Source organism: Eublepharis macularius, chromosome 6, assembly GCF_028583425.1.
Source record: "Eublepharis macularius isolate TG4126 chromosome 6, MPM_Emac_v1.0, whole genome shotgun sequence".
Classification (NCBI taxonomy): Eukaryota; Metazoa; Chordata; class Lepidosauria; order Squamata; family Eublepharidae; genus Eublepharis; species Eublepharis macularius.
In genome coordinates, this window is record NC_072795.1 from 104296432 (window position 1) to 104321064 (window position 24633).

General features: G+C 42.6%; 1 protein-coding gene across 1 annotated transcript in view; it reads right to left on the bottom strand.

The window, feature by feature from the left end:
- Positions 1 to 1246: 1246 nt before the first annotated feature.
- Positions 1247 to 24633, bottom strand: part of LOC129331747 (lysosomal acid lipase/cholesteryl ester hydrolase-like) — an 83035-nt gene continuing 59648 nt past the window's right edge. Inside the window, exon 11 of the mRNA XM_054982239.1 lies at positions 1247 to 1358. Coding sequence (XP_054838214.1) covers positions 1311 to 1358 — 48 coding nt within the window. The 3' untranslated portion in view covers positions 1247 to 1310. The remainder of the gene's footprint in view (positions 1359 to 24633) is intronic.

Sequence of the window (24633 nt, forward strand, 5' to 3'; positions counted from 1 at the left end):
TGCTGATTAACCTTAATTAAGTTCAAGAACATCTGATTTAAGCAGAAGCCCCACCTATTGCATCAATCCGACATACTGCAACAAGTTTTGAAGAGAAAGGCTGAGCTGAGATGATCAAGACCGAGGGAAAAGGGCGGGGCAGGAAGATCTGGCATGGCAAAAAGTTTTCAACCCAATTCAACACAAGGGGAGGATTTTGAACAGGGTTGTGTAGCTATGCAGAGGTCGTTTATCAATAGGGGTTATCCGATGAAGATAATACAGGAAGCCAGAAGTAGAGCCTCTTCAATTAACAGAAACAGCCTCTTTGAACACAAAACAAGAAGCAAAGAGAACAGATTATATTGGGCAATGGATTATACTCCTCTGGCTAAGTCCTTACATAACATTGTCCGTAGGCATTGGGGTTTGGTATGAGACATACAGGGATGTGCACATCCGCCCCAGATTAGTTATAGGAGAACTAAGAACATTAAAGAGATGATTTCACATTTGGATATGATTCCAAAGGCAACTGGTTCTAACTTGCCTAAAAGGAACTTTAAATGTGGTCATTGTGCCATGTGTTCACTCATGATTGAGGGAGACCATTTAGAGATACCAACCTCTCAACAAAGTGTGAACATTAAACATTTTGCGACTTGCCAGACGCCTGCAGTTGTGTATCTGATCATTTGTCCCTGTGCTAAAGTATATGTAGGCAGCACAATTAGACCCCCTGAAAGTTACGATCTTAGAGCATATCTCTAGAACTAAGAATAAGGTGTTGGAAGCTCCTCTGACCCAGCACTTTCTAGAGACTCAACACGTGGCAACTGATACCAAGGTTGCTGTTTTGTTTGAAGCACAGTCAGCTCCTTCTCAATTTGTCACTAAGGAGTTATTGAGAAAGAGAAGCAGAATGGATATTTAAACTAAACTCTCTCAAGCCACATGGCTTGAATAATGAACTTTCATATCATGGTTTTTTGGGTTAAACTCCGCGTCTTGTGAAATAGATAGAGGCCTCTGCACCTTTAATAAGAAATGAGTTTGTGAATTACATTCAGGTGAGCTTCCTGATATAATTGATGTGTGACTCAGAGATACACAGGCAAGCTTCGGCTTCCATGTCATTTTCTGGGTTGTATGCAGTACTCACATTGATTCAGGGTAAGTTTTGTTTGAGTCACCAATTAAAGACACAGTTGATGTATTGAAGGACATAAGAATGTATTGTTTTATATGTTTTATTGTTTGCACATGATACTGTGATCCCACAGCCCCTGAGGAAGTCGGGATGATGAAATCTGCCATCTAGCCGGTTGCAGCTAGCGCGGTTTCATGTTGGATCCTTTGTGTAACATCTTATGAGGCACCTGAAAGAGAATAGATAAAGGAACATGAGAAGAATTTAAATATTGTCATAAATGGACATATACTTACTGTGTAGTACATACCTGGAGCATTTGTTTGTTATTGAGAAGACTTTCATGAGACATTGAGTCTGTGTAGAAACTTTCAGATTTGTAGACTTTTGTATGTATTATGTCTAGAAATCATTAAGACTGTATGAATACACTTTCTGTATGACTGTATGAATGTTTGATATATTTATGATCATTTTGGTTTGATCACATACTATTACAATATATAGAAATACTTTCTAGTTTCCCGTGTGAGACTCCAGGTGGTGGCTGGAGATCTCTCAGAACTACAACTGATTGCCAGGTGACTTAGATCAGTTCCTCTAAAGAAAATAACTGCTTTTGACCATGGACTCTATGGAATTATAACCTGCTGAGCTCCAGATACTCCCCAAACCCCATCCCCCAACCTCCACTCCTCAAATCTCCAGGTATTTCCCTACCTGGAGCTGGCAATCTTAAGAATCCACTCTCTAAAGCAGCCATTCTCTCCACAATAACTGATCTCTAGTTTGGAAGTCATTTATAATTGCAGGAGACCTCCAGGTATAGTAAGGTATAGAGACCTCCAGGTACAGTAAGGTATAGAGACCAATTACCAACATCAGGAAATTCAGCTCCATTGTGCTCAAGCAGATTAGGGGCCTCACAATTTCTTGACTTTAATCAAGCTAGTCCCTTGGTGTTGAATGGATCGGTACGGCAGCTCTGCTCTGCCTTTGTATGCCGTCTATCCTCTTTCCTTCCAAGAGTTTCTTGTTGTCCCTAAACTATTGATGTTTAATTTTAAAAACAAGCTGCAATTCTCCAGAGGCAAGTTACCTGCTACCACTGACCCTCCAATCCCTCTAGGAAGAGTGTGCTTTTCCACCTCTTTATGGAATAACTCAACTTTTTAGACCCACGGTGGTGTCAGCGTTACATTATGCGTATAGGCAATCTGAATGTCTTACTGAAGATTACTGAAGAATTTCATGTAATTCATTTATCTTATCCAAAAAGGCTCCCTCTTGGATACACACCTTAACCTAGTGAAGGAGTTTGAGTGTGTCAGTGAAGATGACAGCAACACTGTCAGGAGCGCAAGCTTGGCCAAGGGTCTAAACTCCTGGAAGAGTCACTCAGGGAGAAATGGTCAAAGCTGAGACACCAGACTAAGATGCATCCACCCCCTTCAGTAACATCAGCAAGCAAGAACAACAGTTCCAATGGTGATGGGAGTGGAGGAATTCTTGAATGCTAGGCAGCAACAGTAGTGGAAGATGACACTGACTGAGGATCTTTCACAGACAATGGCAGTGTCACTTCAGCTAACCCTGCTTAGTACTGTGCAGAAGAAGGCAATGGTAAGCCAAGCCACTTCTGCTAATCTCTTACCTTGAGAATCCTATGATGATATAATCCAAAATGAAAGAAGATATAGCCCTGGAAGATAGGGCCCCCGGGTTGGAGGGGACTCAATTGGCTACTGGGAAAGAGCCAAGGACAAATATGAATAGCGCTATTCTTAATGATGGGACTGGGTTAAAGCTACCTACTTTTGCACCTATTCAGTTGTGAATAGGTGCAAAAGTAACATCCAAAGCTGTGCAACACACGTAATAGGAACATGGGATGCGAAAAATATGAAGCCATGTAAGCTAGAAATTGTAAATCAAGAAATTGACTGTATAAACATTGCAAACCTGGGTGTAAGTCAACTAATATGGAACGATTCAGGATATTTTCATTTGGAAAACCACACAATGTTTTGCTGCAGAAATGACAAACTCAAAAGAAAAGGTGTTGCTCTAATAGTGAGGCAAAAAGTAGACTCAGTCCCCTATATTGAAGTTACAATATTACCAATCAACCTTCATAGATCTGTATTTAAGGTTCAACTATGCCAAATGCCAAAATCAATGGGTACATGTCATATATTCAACAATCCCTATACAATATGCAATGATCTATACTTTACAAGTTCCAGGACGCAGTGAAATTAAGACACTTTTCTACCTGTAGTTCTGCTGGGGTGGTTTATATCATTAAATGCCCGTGCTCCAATTTCTATATTGGTAGTACTATACGACAGGTCAGGATAAGAATTCAAGAACATCTGTCGAAAATTAGGAGAAGGACAATAGAGGCTCCGTTGGTGGTGCATTGGCAGTCCAAGAAGCATACTTTTGTGGATCTTAGGTTTTTGGTTTTGGAAACAATGGGCAATCAGAGCAGTAGATCTTTGCAAAGGATACTGCTACAGAGGGAGGCTAAATTGATCTTTAATTTGAAAACTACGAATCCTTCAGGTTTGAACAATGAGTGGGATCTTTCCTGCTTTTTGTGAAATAGGTGTTCCCTTTAAGACCCTTTGGACTTTAATTGGTATGCATTTGGGCGTTTTATTTAAGGTGGGGGAGAGGTCCATGTAGCCACGCTGACATTGGATGAATCATTTACGGAGCTGTGATGGCAAACTGCTTGTATAAATGAATGTAACCTGTGCAGTAAGTTATGATTATGGTTTATACATTCTTTAATGAGAAAATTATGTGCATGTAGCTGCATATCTGTGTTTTCGTTATATTTAGTGAAACAACATGCCCTTGAGGAAGCACCGTGTGACTGCACAGTGTGTGAAACGGAAGCAGATGATTGTCTGTAGGGCAGGGACGTCTGGTGAGACAGACGCCGCAAACAAGGATTGAATTCTGCCTTGCACAGCACTATTTGCACTTTATTTGCAGTGTTTACAGCTTGTTGACTATTTGCCTTACCTAGGAGTAGGCTTTGGAAGATGACCACAAATGATATTTTTGTAAATGAAATTGATGAAATGTATATGTATGTGTCCTGGAATTTGTAAAGTATAGATCATTGCATATTGTTTAGGGATTGTTGAATATATGACATGTACCCATTGATTTTGGCATTTGGCATAGTTGAACCTTAAATACAGATCTATGAAGGTTGATTGGTAATGTTATAACTTCAATATAGGGGACTGAGTCTACTTTTTGGTCTACAGATATCCCCTTACTTTTGGCTTTTTTTCTCTTGTTAATAGTGAGGCAAGATGATAGGACAAGCAATCAAGAGCTACAATGTAAAGTTTGACAGATTAATATCAATCAGACTTCATAGAAGTCTTGTTAACATAACCATCATTTAAATTTATGCCCCAACTACAGATGCTGATGAGAAAGAAATCAAAAACTTGTATGCAAGTGTCCAACAAGAAATTGATCATATACCTAAACAAGATATGCTGATAAACATAGGTGACTGGAACTCAAAAGTAGGAGACAAAGCAGAATCAAACATAATTAGAAAATTTGGACTAGGGTCACGTAATGAAGCAAGGGAACGACTCATAGAATTTTATGAAGCCAACAACTTGTTCATTTCTATCACATGCTCCAAGCAACCAAAACAACAATTGTATACATGGAAATCACCAGGTGACCAAGCAATTGGGAGAAATGAAGCATTTGGAGTAGATAGAATACCAATAGAGCTATTTCAAGCTACAGAAATAAAGTCCATCAAAATCTTAACATGAATCTGCCAATAAATGTGGAAAATGAAACAGTGGCCCACAGACTAGAAATACTCAGTCTACATTACAATTCCAAAACCAGGGGATACCAAAGAATGCAGCAACTATCATACTATCACATTGATTTCCCATGCAAGGAAAGTGAGGCTCAAAATCTACAACAAAGATGTTAATCATATCTGGAGCGAGAAGTGCAAATGTTCAAGGTGGATTCAGAAAAGGAAGAGCTCCTAGAGATAACATTGCAAATTTACTGTGGCTAATTGAACATACCAGGGAATTTCTGAAGAAAATCAGCCTATGTTTTATAGATTACAGCAAAGCTTTTTTTTTTAAAAAAAATGGGAGATTTAAAAAAACCAAATTTTTTTTAAAAGGAGGAACAAAAGGAAGATAAAAAGAAAAAAATAAAGAGAAAAAAAATGAAAGAGAAGCTTTAGATTTTCTCTATGACAAATATTGGCATGATTATAGAATTCACATTATTCTACTCATAGGTGTAAACTATGGGGGGACTGAGGGGCTCGAGCCCCCCCGGATTTGGCCAGGGGGGGCAAGCCGTGACAAACTTACATGAGGGACTCAGTTATAATGGCAGCTGAAAAACGGGACTGTCCACCCTTTGTGTTGTATCATATTACAATTTCCATGATTATTTGGGATTTTTCTCTTATGTATTTCTGTGTTTATTAAGAATTACTTTGTATGAATGTGAAAGTTGGAGCGTGAAGAAAGCTGACAGGAAGAAAATTGATTCATTTGAAATGTGGTACTGGAGGAGAGTTTTGTTGGTACCATGGACAGCCAGAAAGACAAATAAGTAGGTACTTGTCATGGGCTGGGCCCGCCCAAGCTGGGAGTCCAGGTACTAGCACGAAGCCAAGGGGTGTTCAAAAGTCACAAGCCAGGTCCAGTCCGTAGTCAGGGCACAAGGTTAATGCCAGGGTTGCCTCCAGGATCCAAAAAGCCAAGCCAAGTCCAGTCCGTAAGTCAGAGCACGAGGGTATCAAGTCAAGGTGTAGGCAAGAGCAAGACACAAGGTACCAGAGAGTGGTTGCAGGTAGTTGACACGTTGCTTCCACGCCTGGCAGTTGCTCCTGACTGGCTTTTATAGCCAGGCGTGATTTTCAGCCAGCTGCTGGGGCTCCATCCTGATGCTACTCATCATCACTCTCCAGCAGCTGGCGTTGGCTCAGGAGACGAGCACTGCGCCGTCTCTCCTGCAGTTCCAGTCTCTGGCGCTGCCTGCGGCGCTCTCTAGGTGTGGGTGAGCCGGGGGGGGGGGGTGGAAGCCCCTGGCTGGGCTCCCCCTGTGGTGCTGGCAGTCCCTGACTGAGCCTCCCCTGTGGAAGTTCCTGGCTGAGCTTCCCCTGTGGTATTGGGGCTAGAGGGTGCTGGTGTCTCAGCTGCTAGCTGTGAGCCTTGATCAGCCAGCAGCTGCTGCTCATGATTGCTGGCTTCTGCTGAGTCAGGGCTAGGGCTGGCTACACAGAACTCTTCTTCTCCTGAGGAGTCCTGGCTGGCTACACGAGGCTCCTCTCCTCCAGAGGAGACCTCACTCTCAGACTATGACACCATCCCCCCTCCCAAGGCCCCCCCTCCTCTGTGGCCCGGGCGCTCCCGGTTTCTGAGGATAGGCCCGATGGAATTGTCGGACTAGACGGGGGGCATGAATGTTCACAGCCGGCTCCCATGAGCGGTCTTCCGGTCCATACCCCTTCCAGTCCACCAAGTACTGCACTTGCCCCCGCCGGCGACGGGAGTCCAGGATCTGGGCGACCTCATATTCTTCTTGCCCCTCAATGGTAATCGGAGGCAGAGGAGGTGGTGGCCCGGGATGGTGCAGGTCTGGGGGTGACGCCGGGACCAGAAGGGACCGATGAAACACGGGATGGATCGGGAGGGTCGGTGGTAGTTGCAGGCGGTAGGCTACGGGGTTCACCTGGTCGGTGATCACGAAGGGTCCAAGGAACCGAGCATCCAGCTTTTTGGAGGGCCATTGGCTGCGGATATGGCGGGTGGATAACCAGACCTGGTCACCTACGGACAGGGGAACACCAGGTTGCCGTTTCCGATCCGCAGCTCCCTTGTAGTTTTCCTTGGCAAGCTGGAGTTGCTCCCGCAACAGCTCATGCATGGATTGAAGTTCCTGGAGGCGATCGTCCGCAGCTGGGATTCCTGACGAGGGTGCGGTGCTAGGAAAGAAGCGAGGGTGATGGCCATAGTTAGCCATAAAGGGGGTCTGTTGGGTGGAGGAGTGCACTGCATTGTTATATGCGAACTCGGCCAAAGGCAGTAGGGCTAGCCAGTCATCCTGTTGATGGTTTGTATAGCATCTCAGATACTGCTCCAGGGTTGCATTGGTGCGTTCCGTTTGCCCGTCGGACTGGGGATGGTGTGCTGAGGATAAGTGGACTTGGGTGCCAAGAAGGGAGTGCAGTGCCCGCCAAAACCTAGAGGTGAATTGAACTCCCCGATCGGAAATTACATGGTCCGGTCGCCCGTGAAGTCGAAAGACATGCTGAAGGTACAGGTGTGCAGTGTCCTGAGCGGTGGGGGGTCCAGAACAGGGAATGAAATGGGCCATTTTTGTGAATAAGTCCACCACCACCAGGATGCAGGTGTGGCCTTTGGAGCAGGGCAGATCTATAATGAAGTCCATGGAAATAGTCCTCCATGGCCCGGTGGGTGTGGATAGCGGATGCAGAAGGCCGGAGGGTTTGCCAGGGGAATCCTTGGCCCGCCTACACGTCTCACAGGCTGCCACGTACCGGGCCACATCTGATTGCACCCGGGGCCACCAGAAGTCACGGGTCAAGAGATGGGTTGTCTTGTGGCGACCGAAGTGCCCAGCGGGTCTGGAATCATGGACCAGTTGCAGGACTTTCGTTCGCAGCGGGCCAGGTGGTACATAAATTCGGCCTCGATGGGTCAGTAGCCCCTCTTCCTCTGCAAAGCCATTCGCCTGGAGCTGGTGCGGCTCCCGGACCTTCTGGAGGTATTTCTGGGCAACTGGGTCCAGTACCTGTTGAGCCAGTATCTCCTCAACCAGCCCCTGGGAGGGTTGCGCGGCAGCGAAAGTTTCGGGAGCCAGGATAGTAGTTAGAGGCTCTTCCCAGCCTGGGGATGAGTTGTACTCTGGTTTCCGGGACAGAGCATCGGCTTTCTTATTCTGGGAACTGGGGACATATGTGATCCTGAAGTCAAAGCGGGAGAAGAACAATGACCAGCGGATCTGCCTCTGGTTGAGGCGGTGGGCGGTTTGGAGATGTTCAAGGTTCCGGTGATCAGTGAGCACTCGGACAGGGTGTTGAGCCCCCTCCAGATGGTGCCGCCAAACCTCGAAGGCTGCCTTTATTGCCAGCAGCTCCCGCTCCCAGATGGTATAGTTCCTTTCTGCAGGGGTAAGCTGGCGAGAGTAGTAGGCACAGGATTGGAGGACGCTGGAGGAGGTTGCGCATTGTGAGAGCACCGCTCCGATGGCAGTGCTGGAGGCGTCCGCCTCAACTACGAAGGGTAGCTGGGGATCTGGGTATCGGAGTACCGGTCGTGTGATGAAGCGTGCCTTCAAGGTCTGGAATGCCTCATTGGCTTCCGGTGACCAATGGAAGGGTTCTCGAGGCCAGAGAAGCCGGGTAGGGGGAACAGCTATGGATGCAAACTGGGGGATGAACTGCCGATAGTAGTTGGCAAACCCCAGAAATCGTTGCACATCCTTCCGTGAGTGGGGGGGTTGCCAGGTCTGTACCGCTTCGACCTTAGCTGGGTCCATTTGGATACCCTGGGGCGAGATCACATGGCCGAGGAATTCTACGGCAGGCAGGTGGAATGCACATTTTTCCAGCTTGGCAAACAGGCCGTGCTGCCGGAGTCTTTGCAGCACCATGCGCACGTGCTGGGGGTGTCGAGCCGGGTTCCGGGAATAAATTAATATATCATCCAAGTAAATGATGACGAACTGATCCAGCAGGTCACGAAAGATATCATTCATAAACCTCTGAAACACCGAGGGCGCGTTAGTCAGGCCAAAGGGCATTACCATGTACTCGTATTGTCCATACCTGGTACTAAAGGCAGTTTTCCACTCACGCCTTCCCGGATGCGCACCAGGTTGTAGGCTCCCCGAAGATCCAGCTTGGTGTAGATCTGGGCTCCCTTAACTTGCTCCAGGAGGTCGGAGATCAGTGGCAGTGGATACCGGTCTCGGACAGAGATTTTGTTCAGGGCCCGGTAGTCATTGCAGAGCCGGAGTTCTCCACTTTTCTTTTTAACAAAGAGGACTGGGGCAGAGGTGGGCGAGGTGGAGGGGCGGATGAATCCTCGACGCAGATTGGTTGTGAGGAAGTCCCGGAGTGCGGCCAGCTCAGGCTCTGATAACGAGTACAGGCGTCCCACTGGCAGGGGGGCGCCGGGGATTAAGTCAATAGCACAGTCATACGGCCGATGCGGGGGGAGTTGGTCTGCCCCTTTTTCCTCAAACACATCTGCATATATCTCCGGTAGTGCAAAGGCCCCTTGTGCAGCGGCTGCAATTGGACCCGTGCGTTTATTTTCATGTGGGCAGGGTGTCCGGAAGCGAAGGTCCTGCTGGCCCCACCGAATGACCGGATCATGGCAACAGAGCCAGGAGAGCCCCAGGACCAGTGGGAAGTGGGGGATGCCCACAACATCGAAGCAGAGCTGCTCACGGTGATGCTGGATCTGCAAGAGAAGGTCCTGGGTTTCCTTGACCACTGGCCCAGAACGCAGAGGCCGCCCATCAATGGTCTCCACTACGGTGGGGGTCTTCTTTGCCCGCAAGGGAATCCTGTGCTGTGCGGCAAACTTGATATCCATGAAGCAGCGGGATGCCCCTGAATCTACCATGGCATACACAAATAGGCATCGGCCGTCGGGCAGGCACAGCTTTACAGGCACCAGGAATGGTTCGGGATGGTCACAGGAGGCATTGGCTGTTCCAACAAGTTGTTTAGCAGGAGTCCGCTCCAGAGCTAAAGCTGGGGCCCTCCTTTTTGCAGGGCAGTCATTGGCATAGTGGCCCATCCCACCACAGTACCAGCAGAGGTTGTGGGTGTGACGCCGCTCCTTCTCCTCAGGAGGCAAATGGGTACAAGGCATGCTCGAGGGTGCTAGTTCTGCTGCCTTGGCAGGTGAGGCCTGGGGCGGAGGACAGCTTAGCACACGGGCTTGTCTCCGGTTCTCTAGCCGCCCATCGATTCGCAAGCATAGGAGAATGAGCGCTTGTAGTTCTCTCGGTCGTTCGGATCGGGCCACTTCATCCAATACCTCCTCAGATAGGCCCTCCAGGTACTGGTCGGCGAGGGCAGCTTCGTTCCAGCCCAGGTCCTGGGCCAGTAACTGGAATTCAGTGGTGTATTGGGCCACAGTCCCATTCCCCTGGGTGAGGGCACGTATTCTTTGGTTTGCTTTGATGGCCTTCAGGGGGTTCGCAAAGGCGGCAGAAATGTGGGCCACAAAGTTTGGGAAATCCCCTAGCAGTGGGGATTTGGCCAGTAACAGGGGTGTGGCCCATCTTGCCGCCTGCCCCTTTAACAGGCTGAGGATAATGCCGACCTTGCTTTTATCTGTGGGAAAGTCTCTGGCCCGGAGTTCAATATATAGCTGGCAGCGGGCAAGAAATGCTGGGAATTCCTCCACATCGCCCTCAAAACTGTCAGGAAGCTTCACTGGGCATTTAGCAGGCGGCAGTGCAGCAGGGGCAGCAAGTAGGGTGGCAATCTGCTGCTGCAAAGTCACCAGTGCTTGAGTCAATTGCAGTACCTGATCCTGCAGCAGAGCCAGGCTCCCCAGGGTGGGCATCGCCATGTCCATGCTGGGAAGTTTTGTGGTGGAAGCAATCTGTCATGGGCTGGGCCCGCCCAAGCTGGGAGTCCAGGTACTAGCACGAAGCCAAGGGGTGTTCAAAAGTCACAAGCCAGGTCCAGTCCGTAGTCAGGGCACAAGGTTAATGCCAGGGTTGCCTCCAGGATCCAAAAAGCCAAGCCAAGTCCAGTCCGTAAGTCAGAGCACGAGGGTATCAAGTCAAGGTGCAGGCAAGAGCAAGACACAAGGTACCAGGGAGTGGTTGCAGGTAGTTGACACGTTGCTTCCACGCCTGGCAGTTGCTCCTGACTGGCTTTTATAGCCAGGCGTGATTTTCAGCCAGCTGCTGGGGCTCCATCCTGATGCTACTCATCATCACTCTCCAGCAGCTGGCGTTGGCTCAGGAGACGAGCACTGCGCCGTCTCTCCTGCAGTTCCAGTCTCTGGCGCTGCCTGCGGCGCTCTCTAGGTGTGGGTGAGCCTGGGGGGGGGGGTGGAAGCCCCTGGCTGGGCTCCCCCTGTGGTGCTGGCAGTCCCTGACTGAGCCTCCCCTGTGGAAGTTCCTGGCTGAGCTTCCCCTGTGGTATTGGGGCTAGAGGGTGCTGGTGTCTCAGCTGCTAGCTGTGAGCCTTGATCAGCCAGCAGCTGCTGCTCATGATTGCTGGCTTCTGCTGAGTCAGGGCTAGGGCTGGCTACACAGAACTCTTCTTCTCCTGAGGAGTCCTGGCTGGCTACACGAGGCTCCTCTCCTCTAGAGGAGACCTCACTCTCAGACTGGGCTATGACAGTACTAGATCAAATCAAGCCTGAATTCTCCCTAGAAGCTTAAAATGACAAAACTGAGGCTATCGTACTTTGGTCATATCGTGAGAAGACAAGATTTTTAGGAAAAGTCAACAATGTTAGGAAAAGTAGAAGGCACTAGGAAAAGAGGAAGATCTAAAAGGAGATGGCTTGACTCAATAAAAGAAGCCATGTCCTCCAGTTTGCAGTATCTGAGCAAGTCTGTTAACGATAGGACATTTCAGAACAGGAGAAACCAGCGAGTTAGAAAGATAAGACAGGTCATGGCATCTGTTTACTGTTTACTCCTTTACTGCCCTGAACTATCCTTTGATGTGTAGATTGTTAATCTCAGAACTTCCTCCTCAGGAATAGATCGGTAGGTAGGAATCTATCTCTGCACTTTCCTATCAAAGTATGGAATGCCTATAATAAGGAACTCTTACTGCTTTTCTAAAATGAAGGCAAGTATAAATTTGTTATTTTCTCTCTCTTTCATATGCATACCAGCCAGCATGTTTCAACCACCCAACATCACGTTTTCTCTGTAATCAATGCTACTCTGTTAAGGAACAGTTTATGTTCCTTTTAATAGGGAAAAAGTGAGTCTCTATTTTATTTTACTTTTCAGTTACTTCATCATTACATTGTATTTTGGAAATGGAACACTGGGAAAGGGTAGACCCTATGTTTCCTTGTTGAAATAGCTTTGTTTGTTTGTTCGTTTGTTTGCTTGCTTGCTGTTTGGAGGGGGCTGGGTGTGGGAGAACAGTTAAGTTTTTTTCATGGTAGTGGGGATAGGGGAGCTGCTTCAGCCACTCCTAAGCTCCTCTTTCAATTTCCATTCCATTTTTAAATGGAGAGGTGGTATCTATTGCAGAAAAGGACAATTCCTAAAATGGCAGCCTGAGTGCTCTCTCTCTGAAACAATGAGAAAGCCCATCTGCATGAACAAGACAGAGACCTTTTTAAAATGTCCTTTTGCCCTGTGTGCAGCCCGGAGAGAACATTGGCAAGGAATGTGCACTTAATCATGTGATTTTGTTAATAATGTGTTCTGAATGCCTGTGTTTTTAAGATGGAGTTTTAAAGCAGTGTGCTAAGAAAGCAAGATATATACAATCCTAGGTAGTATAACTGTGAGTTTTCTTTGGGGTCATGACTAGCACTGTTCTGAATTGCCTCAAAATGTACTTGTACTCACTTATAGGATATGAGTTTGAAATGAGAAGAAGGAGATTGCTACTACTTTGAACTCTGTACGTTGCTCAGAAATCAAGTGCACAGCAACTGTTTTGTATTCTGCCCAGGTTCAGATTCAACCACGCATTTACCAATGAAGGTATCTGTGATGCCACAATTTAGTAAATTTCAGTACTAAGTCACCCTTATGAATAAGGCAGAATCAAGACTCCTGTAAATGAATGCCCAGGAAAACTTAAAAAATGTTCCCCTACAGGCTTTTCTGTGTGTCAAATTTGTGACCATTAGTTTGTCCTATACACATGGTATGTATATTTGTAGATCTTAAAGTGACTATCCTAAAAGTGAATTTCAAAAACAGGACACAGCAGGAGATCGCTGAGATACCACTATAACCACTGGCCGACTCCCAACTTTTCCTAGGTTTGGCCAAGCCCAGGGGCATTGTTAGGGAGGTCCTCATGGGTGCCAGGTTCCCCCTAAATTTGTGGGGAGCCCCTCCCTAAATCCCCCATGGCCCTGCCTCCATAGATGGTGGCAAAGGAAGCCCCTCCCTGTGATGTCATTGGCTCCTCCCTATGATGTCACTGGGCCCCCGGTTCTTTTAAGGACCAGATATACAATGCCTCTGGCCCAGCCACCCCCGGGAAATTGGAAAGTCTACGCCCCTGGTTCTACTGTTATCAGAATAAAACTTAGGCTTTTTCTATAATCCTTTTCCCCACTTACTCTTCAAACCACAAATCATCAGTTCATTTTTTTCAGTCTCATGCAAAAAGTCAACATCTTCCCTCTCATCAAAGCAGTAAATTTAGCCATCTCGGCTAAATCCATCGTCTTCACAATCCATTCCTCTGTTGTAGGCAGTGTCAGACTCTTCCATTTTTGAGCATATAAGAGTCTTGCTGCCATTGTCATATATAAAAACAAAGAACTATTTCTGTTTTTTAGCTGTCTATTAATCCCAACAAAGTAACCTCTGGTTTAAATTGTACATTAATCTTCAAGATTTACTATATTAACAAATGAATTTGTTTCCAAAATTTTTGGCTTTATTACAAGTCCACCAAAGATGATGCTTGTAATAAAATACTTTCATACTGTTCTCATTTCCAACATTTATTCAAAATATTTTTATACATTCTAGTTAATTTTCTGGGGACGTATACCAATGATACATCATTTTATAGAAATTCTCTATGAGCATAGAACTCAAAGTAAATTTAAGACCTTTCATCCATGAGCCAGTAGTGATTAAGAGTGGCAGGACTCAAATCTGGGGAACTGGGTTTGATTCTTCACTCCTCTGCTTGAAGCCAGCTGCATGATCTTGGGTCAGTCACTGCTCTTCCAGAGCTCTGTCAGCCCCAACCACCTCACATGGTGATTGTTGTGAGGATAATAATAACACATTTTATAAACCACTCTGAGTGGGCGTTAAGTTGTCCTGAAGGGTGGTATATAAACTGAATGTTGCTGTTGTTGTTATTGTTGTTATATATTCTCCCATTGTTCCATTTGTTTATTATACCCAACATTTTTAGCCCATTTTATTATAGAATCGCTCACTCACTCTTCTGTCTCAAATTTCAACAGGAGTTTATACATTTTGGCAATAATCATCATATGTACATAATTCTGTTTCAAATTCAGACTTCTTTTGTCCAAAGCACAATAATCTTCCCTCTGAGCCAATAAAACACCCCAGTTCTATTGTAGCTGTGTAAATAGGTTTTTATACTGGGAATTCTTCACCCTCAAACAAAGTTGTTACAGTAGGGCAACTGATATCCTTTCCCTCACTTCAAAGGGATACCAATCTGACCTTCCCCATCAGTCACTTATACACATTCTCTTCAAATTCCAATTTTTAACTGAACTGTAAATCCTGTAAGCAACCCTTGCATTTGAAGGTGGGATTCTGACCAGCCAATCAGAGGAAAGGGGGAAGCCAGCCAATCCAGTTCTTATTTCAGGCCACTGTCAACTTCTCCCCCTCCAGCCTTCTGGGTGCTGCATGGTGAAAACCTCTCTTTAAATTGCTTCCATCACACATGTCTGATATAATGATATTTAAAATCCACATTAACTTTAACTTTATCATACCACAAATAAGCATGCCACCCAAATCTCAAATTGTGTCCTTCCAATTTCAAAAGCCTATTATTTCTCAACAACAACCAGTCTTTCATCCACATTAAGCTACAAGCAGCAAAATACAATTTCAAATCAGGTAAACCCAGTCTTCCTCTTCCCTTCGCATCTTGTAATATCTTTTGTTTGACTCTTGGTTTTCCCCCCTGCCATATGAGCTTAGAAATATCCTTTTGCTGTTGTTTAAATAGTATATCAGTTGTCAGAACAGGTATTGTCTGGAACAAAAACAGCATTCTAGTTAAAACATTCATCTTAATCATGGATATCCTCCCTGACAAGGAAAGTTGTAATTTATCCCATCTTAAGGTACCTTTTTTGACTTCTTTCCATGTTTTGTGACAATTATTTTAAAACAGCATACAATTCACGTTTGTCAAGATAATACCAGCAAAGCTTTTGACTGTGTGGATCATGAAAAGCTATGGAGAATATTAAAAGAAATTGGGGGTGCCACAACATCTGATAGTTTTTTTTAAAAAAATTTCAACAACTTTTATTAATTATATAACGGAGACAATAATAATAAACATTAAATAGCAAGTACATGGAGTAATATAGTGGTTATACAAGATTGCAGGTTTCGAAGAAAAACATTTAAAACACTTGTTTACTGTAATTTGTAGTTCACACACCACAAAAAAAAATTCACAATATATTAGTATAGATAGTTTAGTTTGTAGTGCTAGACTTTCAATATATCTTGATAAAGATGGTTGGGAGGGAGTGTTTCGGTTTTATCGATAAAATCTAAGAAAGACCACCATTTTTCATAATAGTTAGATGTAGAGGAATTGGCCGATAAATTGTCTGTTATTTTATCTATAATGAGCTGGTCCCACACTCTGGAGTACCAGTGGTTCAAGGATGGTGGAGACTGATTTTTCCAAAAATATGCTATTGATGATTTTGCTATAGCAAGTAGGCTATTAATTAAATCTCGTTGAGGTTTTGGCACGTTTACCCCTTGCCATAGATTTAAAAAAATTAATTGAGGCTCTAAGGGTATGTCGTAGTTTGTTATTAATTTTATTTGCTTTAAAATCTCCTCCCAGAATGTTTTGATTTTAGGGCACTGCCACCAAAGGTGGGCAAACGTGCCTATTTTTATGCATTTTTTCCAACACATGGGTGAATGTTTTGATGTGATGACAGATAGCTTTTGGGGGGGGTTAGGTACCAATGTGTTAGAATTTTAAATGATTGTAATTTTATATTTATTGCTTTTGAGTTTAGAGTGGGGGATGCCCAAATTTCTTTCCATTAATTTTGAGAGATTTGCAAATCACAATCCTGCTGCCACTTTTTTTGATATGCATATTGTTTTGGCTTATGAAGCTGTATAATAATTTTATATATTTTTGAGATCAGCCCTCTTTTATGGTGAGTATTCATGTCTAAGAGTTCTTCAAAGTGTGTTTTTGGAACCGATGTTGTGTCTTTTAGGTGTATTTTGTTTACCATGTTGGTCAGTTATAGGTATGAAAACCAGGGGATGGTAGTGTTCAATTTCTTTTCTAAGTCAGTTTTTGTTACAAGGCCCATGTTTGATGTTATATCTAAAAGGTGTATGTTTTTTAAGAATGTCCATTGCTTACTATTTAAAAAGTTACAGCCTGGTGGAAACCATTCTTGAAAAAGAATAGTTGAGTACCGTGACAATGGTGGGAACAGTTTATCTTTGTAATTATCCCATAATTTTAGTAGGCCTGTCCAAAATATGTTGTTGTCAGTTTGAATTGGTCTGAGACGCTTTTTGCACCATAATATTTCGTGGATTGACATAGGGGAGTGTAGTGTCTCTTATACCTGTGACCAGATTGTCTCCTCCTTAAATCTTAGAATTTGTAGTATCATGGAAAGGTGGATAGAATGTGCATACAATTCAATGTCTGGATATTTAAAGCCCCCGTTATGAGGACATTGTCGCAGTATGTGAAATGCAATTCTGGGTCGTTTGTGATTCCATAAAAAGTTATTAAAAATTGTTTGCCATTGTTTCGGCGTTTTTTTTGGTATTGATATAGGGATGGTGTGAAATAAAAAAATCATTTTGGGAAGTAAAAAAGATTTGATCAAGTGATATCTGGAATACCAGCTGTGCTGTTGTTTATCCCATGTTAGGATTAGTTTCTTTATCTCTTGAATTGTCTGTATATGGTTATATTTCAGTAGGTGGTCCAAATTAGCTGGGATGTTAGCTCCCAAATAAGGAAGATGTTTAGTATTCCATTGGAATTTGAAGTTTGAAGAGAGCTTGGTTTTATTTGCTTGCGAGAGATTGATTGGCATTAGCATTGATTTTTGTATGTTGACCCTCAGGCCTGAGATATGTGAAAATGCATCAAGAGTTTTTTGTAATTGTGGTAGTGATGTATCTGGTTGCGTGATGTAAAGAAGCATATCGTCTGCAAACATGCTCAGCTTGTATGATTGAGATGCAATTTTGACGCCATGAATTTGTGGATTGTTTCGTATTTCGTTAGCTAAAGGTTCTAGTGAGATTGCAAATAAAAGTGGCGACAGTGGGCACCCCTGTCTAGTTTCCCTTGTAAGATTTATTTCCAGCGATGATGTATTATTAACCTGTACTTCAGCTTAGGTTTGTGAATATATGACGTGAAGGGCTTGGCAGAATTTGGGACCGAAGTTCATGTATTGTAATAAGTAGTGTAGGTATGTTGTTTCCAGGGCATCAAAGGCTTTTTCTATGTCAAGTGATGCCAGTAATAATTCTGATTTTTGGTGTTTATAAGTGGAAATTATATTTAGGGTTTTATGGATATTGTCCGTTATATCTCTCCCGGTGATAAAACTGGACTGATCCGGATGAATATATTCCTTTATTATAGAGTTGAGTCTTTGGGTCATAACAGATGTAAAGATTTTATAATCTTGAGAAGTGAAATGGGATGGTATGAGGCCAGATTGAGGTGGTTCCTACCTGATTTTGGAATAACTATTATATTTGCTTCTTTCCATGAAGGGGGTTGATTGCTAGTGTTTAGTAGATAATTGCATGCTTCAGTTAGCGGTTGGATTATGACTGTGCTGAATTTTTTATAAAATTCCGGAGGGAAACCATTGGGACCTGCTGATTTGTTATTTTTTAAACTCTTGATTGCTGTTTGTAGTTCTATGTGAAAAATTGGATTATTTAGCAATTGACGGTGTTCTTCTTTTAGTTGTTTGATGTGTTTTGAGTTAGCTAAGAATTTTTGTATTTCATTTGTAGGGGGGTTAGATGAGGTGTACAATTTAGTGTACAATTCCTTAAAGCAGTGTGTAATGTCTGTCGATTTGTGTAGTGTGTTTCCTTTTTTGTCTTGAATTGCTTTAATAGCGTTAGATGCCTTTTTATCTTTTACTTTCCATGCCAATAGCTTTAGCTGCTTAGGTGTATGAAACCAAAATTTTTGTTTTAGGTATAATAATTTTTTTTTTAATTTGGTTAGTTTCTATGGCCTCTAAAAGTTTGCGTTCGTGTAATAATTTGCGGTAAGTCTTCTTGCTTCCTGTTTTTTTATGTTGTTTTTCCAAAAGAGAGATATTGTCCAATATTGATTTTTTTTGTAATTGTTTCGATTTGTTTACGTGGGCTGAAATGGATATCAATTGCCCTCGTAGGACTGCTTTGAGAGAGTCCCATCTAATGTGGGGAGATATCTCTGGTGAATTGTTATCTTGTAGGTAGTCTGTAATAGACCTTTCAATTTCCTTGGAGGTGAGTTCTTTTTGTAAAAGGGATTTATTAAAGGTCCAGGGCCTTTCAGGTATATTTTGGGAGTTTAAAGAGAGTAAACACGAAGTCCAAGTGTGGTCTGAGTTAGTGATATTGCCAATTTGTGTATTTGTTACGTTGTTTTTTATGTTTTCAGGTGTTAAAATATAGTCAATTCTTGTGTATGTTTTGTGTCTAGATGAGTGCAATTGGTTGTCAATTGCACCTTTTATGAATATGAATCTTCCCATAGGGTCTATTAAAGTAGATTTATGTTGATAGTTAACTGATTTAGATATTATTATCGAAACTCCCCGGGACTTCGATGATCCTTTGGCATTGTATTGTTGTTGGATCCATTTTGCCTTTAATACTGTATTATTAGAAGAATGGAAGTGAGTTTCTTGAAGGAGGGCTATATCTGCTTTTTGTTGTGCCAAAACATTCACGATTTTCTTTCGTTTAATATTGTTGTTAAGGCCTCTTACGTTGTAAGATAGTATTTTAATATTGGTTTGCATAATTAGATGAAGTAATTTCAATATATATTATAATATACCTTGATTATATAAATTTAGGTTCCGTCTGACAGATACAAATTTGTTTAAAGACACTCCTCAAATAACAGTAAACGTTAATTCAACAAGTAAACTTAATAGAATAAAAATAACAGTTACAAAGTGATTCAAAAATGCTGGGGAAAACTCAAATTGATAGTATTAACTTTGTATATTAACATTTTTTGTAGATTTATAATTTTTATCAAAGTAAATATATGTATGTATGTATGTATGTATGTATGTATGTATGTATGTATGTGTGTGTGTGTATATATATATATAGTTTTTTGGGTTTTTTGTTTTTATTTTTATTATTATTTTTTTCTTTTTTGTCACAAGGCTTTAAATTAATATATAAGTAACAGTTTCTAATATATATGTTATATTATTATATAATGCAATATACTACTCCACTGATAACAATAAACCTTTAACTCAACAAATAAACTTAATGAAATATGTTATTTATTATTTTTATATATATTGATAAACTCTATAATATTTTTTCTTGTTTCCCCTCTTTCCCACCCTCTACCCCCACTCCCTTCTCCCCCAAAGACAAAGATTATTAAATATTGCTATTAAATTCTTGATACAAACTAATTGAACCTCCCTTTACCGTCACAGCACCCCCTCTCCCTTCTCCTTCCCCTTCCTCTTTTTTAAAATCCCTCACTATTATTTAATTAAGGATCTTCTTTTTAACTAAAGCTTCACAACGTGTAATACAGAAAATAAAATCAACTATTGTAACTTCTAACAGATAAATTTAACAGTTTAATATGTGCTGCCCCAGCTCCTATAGTTGGTGTGTTAAACTTCACTCACCAACTATTGGAGTTCTACCCAAAAACAAGCAGGAGCTGGGCTTAAATATATTGCTTTTTATCTTAACAAGCTCTATAAATAAGTCTTGAAAACGAAAGGCTAAACTAAAGAGGTCACAGTTCCCCCTTTCCCTAAAACCTGGCATAGAATGCTAACAAAAATTGTAGTAACTAGCATAACATTTCTAGTGATGCAGAAGAAGGTTATATAAGAGTTCTTCTTTTCCTTTTATTTTTTCAGTTGTACCTAACAGGAATTTTGCTTCCTTTGCTTGGTGAAAATTCCTGTGGCATCTTCCTTTTTTGTGATGTCTTATCTATATCCATGGAGATTTCCAAATTCTGATCAAGCAAGAGGGAAGATCCTGAGTCTGAATCTGTTGCAGTGTAATGCTTTCCTTGATAGTAGACAGACAGCTTGGTGTAGTTTATCCATCTGTATTGAAGCTTTGCTTTCTGAAGAGCTTCAGTTGTTGTTTTAAGCTCTTTTCTTTTGTTCAAGACTTCTCCAGGTAAGTCAGTAAAGACTTGTATGGGTATGTTATTAAGCAGGATGGAGCCTTTATTTTTTGCTTCTAGTAATATCTTTTTACGAATTTTTTGGTCAGCAAACTCTGCTAAAATATCTCTAGGTTTTAATCTTTGCTTCTTTGGGCCCACACAATAGGCCTTGACAATTAGTGGAGCTTCTCCCTCCTCAGAGGCAATAGCCTTTGCTAGCCATGAAGCCAGCCATGATGTTAGGTTTTCATTTGATTCTTCTATGCCCCTGAAACGGAGGTTTCACTGTTGAGAGTTGATCTCAAGGAGCAGAACTCTCTCTTGGAGGTTTGTATTTGCATTTTGCAGCTCTTTTAAATTGCTGCAGGGTGAGTTGCAAAGTTCCAGTGCTTCCTCTGCTTTACTGTTAGTGTTTCTTAAATCTTGCTTGATTTCTGATAGCTGATTGTTTATAGGACATAGGAGCAGAGCTATTTCATCAAGCATACTGATTTTAAGAATTTTTAGTTGTCGAGAAAGATCTATTTCTGGGTGGCAAGATTCGGCATTACCGTTTATATTTGTTCCGTCTGCCATTTTGGCACGTTCTCTGCCTGCTGTTTCTTGTAAGGTTGTTTGGCTCAGAGACAAAAAGAATTCTTGCAATTTTTTAGCTGCTTTACTTGATTGCTTTTTGTCTGAGTCTTGCTTGCCCATAATTTCTAGAACTGAGATAAAGTTATGCTGCTTACCGCCAGGAAGTTGGGCTAGGGTGGATTGGAGCTCTCTAGAATGCACCCAACTCCATTACTGCCGGCGCCACGCCCCCCAACATCTGATAGTTTTTATGCACAACTTGTACTCTGGACAAGAGGCTACTGTTAGGACAAAATATGGAAAAACAAAATGGTTTCCAGTTGGCAAAGGTGTCAGACAAGGATGCATATTATCTCCTTACCTGTTCAAACACTATACAGAGCGTATCATAAGGAATGCTGGGTTAGATATTGAAGAAGGTGGAGTGAAAATTGATGGAAGGAACATTAACAATTTGAGATAGGCGGATGACATCATGTTATTGGCAGAAAATAATGAAGGCTTGAAACAACTACTGATGAAGGTTAAAGGAGAAAGTGCCAAAGCAGGATTATAGCTGAACATCAAGAAGATAAAAATAATTACTACTGAGGAATTACACAATTTTAAAGTTGACAATAAGGAAATTTAAATTGTTCAAGATTTTCTATGCCTCAACTCAATCATCAACCAGAAAGGAGACTACAACCAAGAAATCAAAAGAAGATTGAGACTTGGAAGAGCAGCTGTGTGTGAACTAGAAAAGATCTGTAAAGATAAAGATGTTTCTCTGGGGACCAAGATCAAGATAATCCAAACGACGGTATTTCCTATTACTATGTATGGGTGTGAAAATTGAACAATGTAGAAAGCTGATAGGAATAAAATTGATTCATTTGGAATGTGGCGCTGGAGGAGAGTTTTGCAGATACCATGGTCATCCAAAAAGACAAAGGCTGAATTCTCCCTAGAAGCTAAAATGACAAAAATGAGGCTATCGTACTTCAGTCACATCACAAGAAGACAAGATTCTCTCAAAAATTCAATAATGCTTGGGAAAGTGGAAGGCAGTAGGAAAAGAGGAAGACTTAAAATGAGATGGCTTGACTCAATGAAAGAAGGCATGTCCTCCAGTTTGCAAGATCTGAGCAAGTCTGTACTGATCAAGGGTTTTGGAAGTCTAAGGCTTGCCATAGTTGGAGGCGACGTGATGGCACATAACACCCCCCACCCAAGATATTTGCTGGTAAGGTATATGTTTTTGATGGTACCATGGGTCAGGGAGTATGGGTACGGAGCATCGTTAGGAAAATGTGATATTAAGTCTTTAGTTTTCTGTTGGTACTAGGCTTGCCACCACCTCTTTTCTGGGTTTGGGAAATCCTAGCTCCCTGCCACCACCACCCCACCACCTCTCATCTGGCCAGCAGGGGGAAATTAAAGAGCAATGGCTTGCCAGTCGGGTCAATGGCTTGCCAATCAGGTCCTCACAAGAGGAGACCCCTCTCCACCTAACAGATTTGTAACTGGATGTTCAGACTTCACTCATAGGTTGCAATTCTAAAGACAGTTCCCTGGGAGTAAGCACTATTGAATAACATGAAACTTACATTTGAGTAGACCTGTTATGGGGGGCATATTTTATGGAGCTACCTGGGCACTGGTCTGTCTCCTCCACCCACATCAGGGCACTTCAACAGTCAGTCACTATGAGGAAAATTGACACTGGGATGTGTGCAAGTGGCCAGTTCAATCAATCATACTTGATAAAAGCTCTGGAAGACTTCAGTCATAGGCTAGAGTTCTAAAGACATTTCCCTGAAAGGACCCCGTGGCACAGAGTGGTAAGCTGCCATACTGCAGCCCAAGCTGTGCTCACGACTTGTGTTTGATCCTGGCGGAAGCCAGGTTCAAGTAGCCAGCTCAAGGTTGACTCAGCCTTCCATCCTTCCGAGGTCCGTAAAATGACTACCCAGTTTCCTGGGGGTAAAGTGTAGATGACTGGGGAAGGCAATGGCAAACCACCCCGTAAAAAGTCTGCTAAGAAAATGTTGTGATGCGATGTCCCCCATGGGTCAGTAATGACTTGGTGCTTGCATAGGGGACTACCTTTACCTTTACCTTGCTGTTGAATAACATAGGACTTATATCACAGTAGACACATTTAAGATTGCTTCCCCCAACCGGCATCTGCCAAAACATTATTTAAAAACAAATTCTCTACCTCAAGTTTAAGTCAACCCCCCTGCAAGCCATTGGCCTACTCTGCCCTTTCAAAAACAATTTTTAGTATTATTATTAATAAACAAGATATCAATACAACTTTTCAAGGAAATAACAGACAGTGTAAAGTTAATAATGTACAATAACAATAGTTCGCACTATAGGCGTATATATTAAACATCACAAAACTTTCAGTATTTGTTGAACATATCAATATAATCTAAAATGATGATTATAATGTGAAATAACCAGAATTAGTTACTGATTGTATAATTTTAGACCTTGTTTGAAGGTCATTCATTTCTATATATACAAAAAAGGGAAACCATTTATCAGAGAAGTTCATTTCAGCAGGAAAGTGTTCAGCTCTGTACAAGTCATCAGTTATTTTTTCCAAAATAAAGTTGTTCCAAACCTTTTCAAACCAATCCTCAATTGTCAGCCTCTTATGTGCTTTCCACAATGTCGCTATGACACTCTTTGCGGCTACAAAAAATGAAGCAATAAGCTCCCTTCGGATTTTAGGTATGGTGAGTTCTTCCCAAACATCCAGAAGAATTATTTTGGGGTCTAAGGTGATGTCATATCCTGTCATTTTTTTTATTTCGGCAAGCACTTCCCTCCAAAATGTAGCAATGTGAGGGCATTCCCACCAGCAATGGGCGAATGAGCCCACTTGTCCATTCAAAAACAATTCTGCAGAGCAAAAGGAAAACGTATGGAGAAACACTGGTCTGTTTAAATGGCTGCACTGCAATGGAGATTGGCAGCACTTAATGGAAGAACACTAAATTTTGTAGCAGAACCTTGAGTGTCAAAAAGAGGGATTTGCCCTTCATCATGGGAACAAAACTGCAAAGCACAAGGAAACATGGTACCTTCAGGCAACAACAATGTGCAAAGGTATTTATTGGCACTATAGAAAAATGTGAGCATAAAGCAGGATTATTTTTAAGGCTGCCACCACCCTACCACCCCTTTGCTAGCTAGTTTCCCACCATAGTGTGCACCTGCCAACACTCACCTTCTTCAGGGCCCATTGGTATGTGTGTGTATAGTGGAATGGAGGAAAAACTCGGTGGCTCAATGATTTGTAGGCAAGACTGTTCTGTGTGATTTTGGTGCCCTAAAGAGCCTGGAAACTCATTGCAAAAAATGGGGCTGAAGCTCATGATAAGAGAAGCTCGCTGACTCACCAGCAGGCTGTATTGGCACCAAGGACAGGATGCAGTGAAGGCATGGTCATCCCGGAAGAGGAGGAGCGTCTGTCTCTCCTCTGGTTCAGCCACGTGTCCAGTGTCATTCCTTCTGGAGCCCTGGCAGGAGCAACATGTTC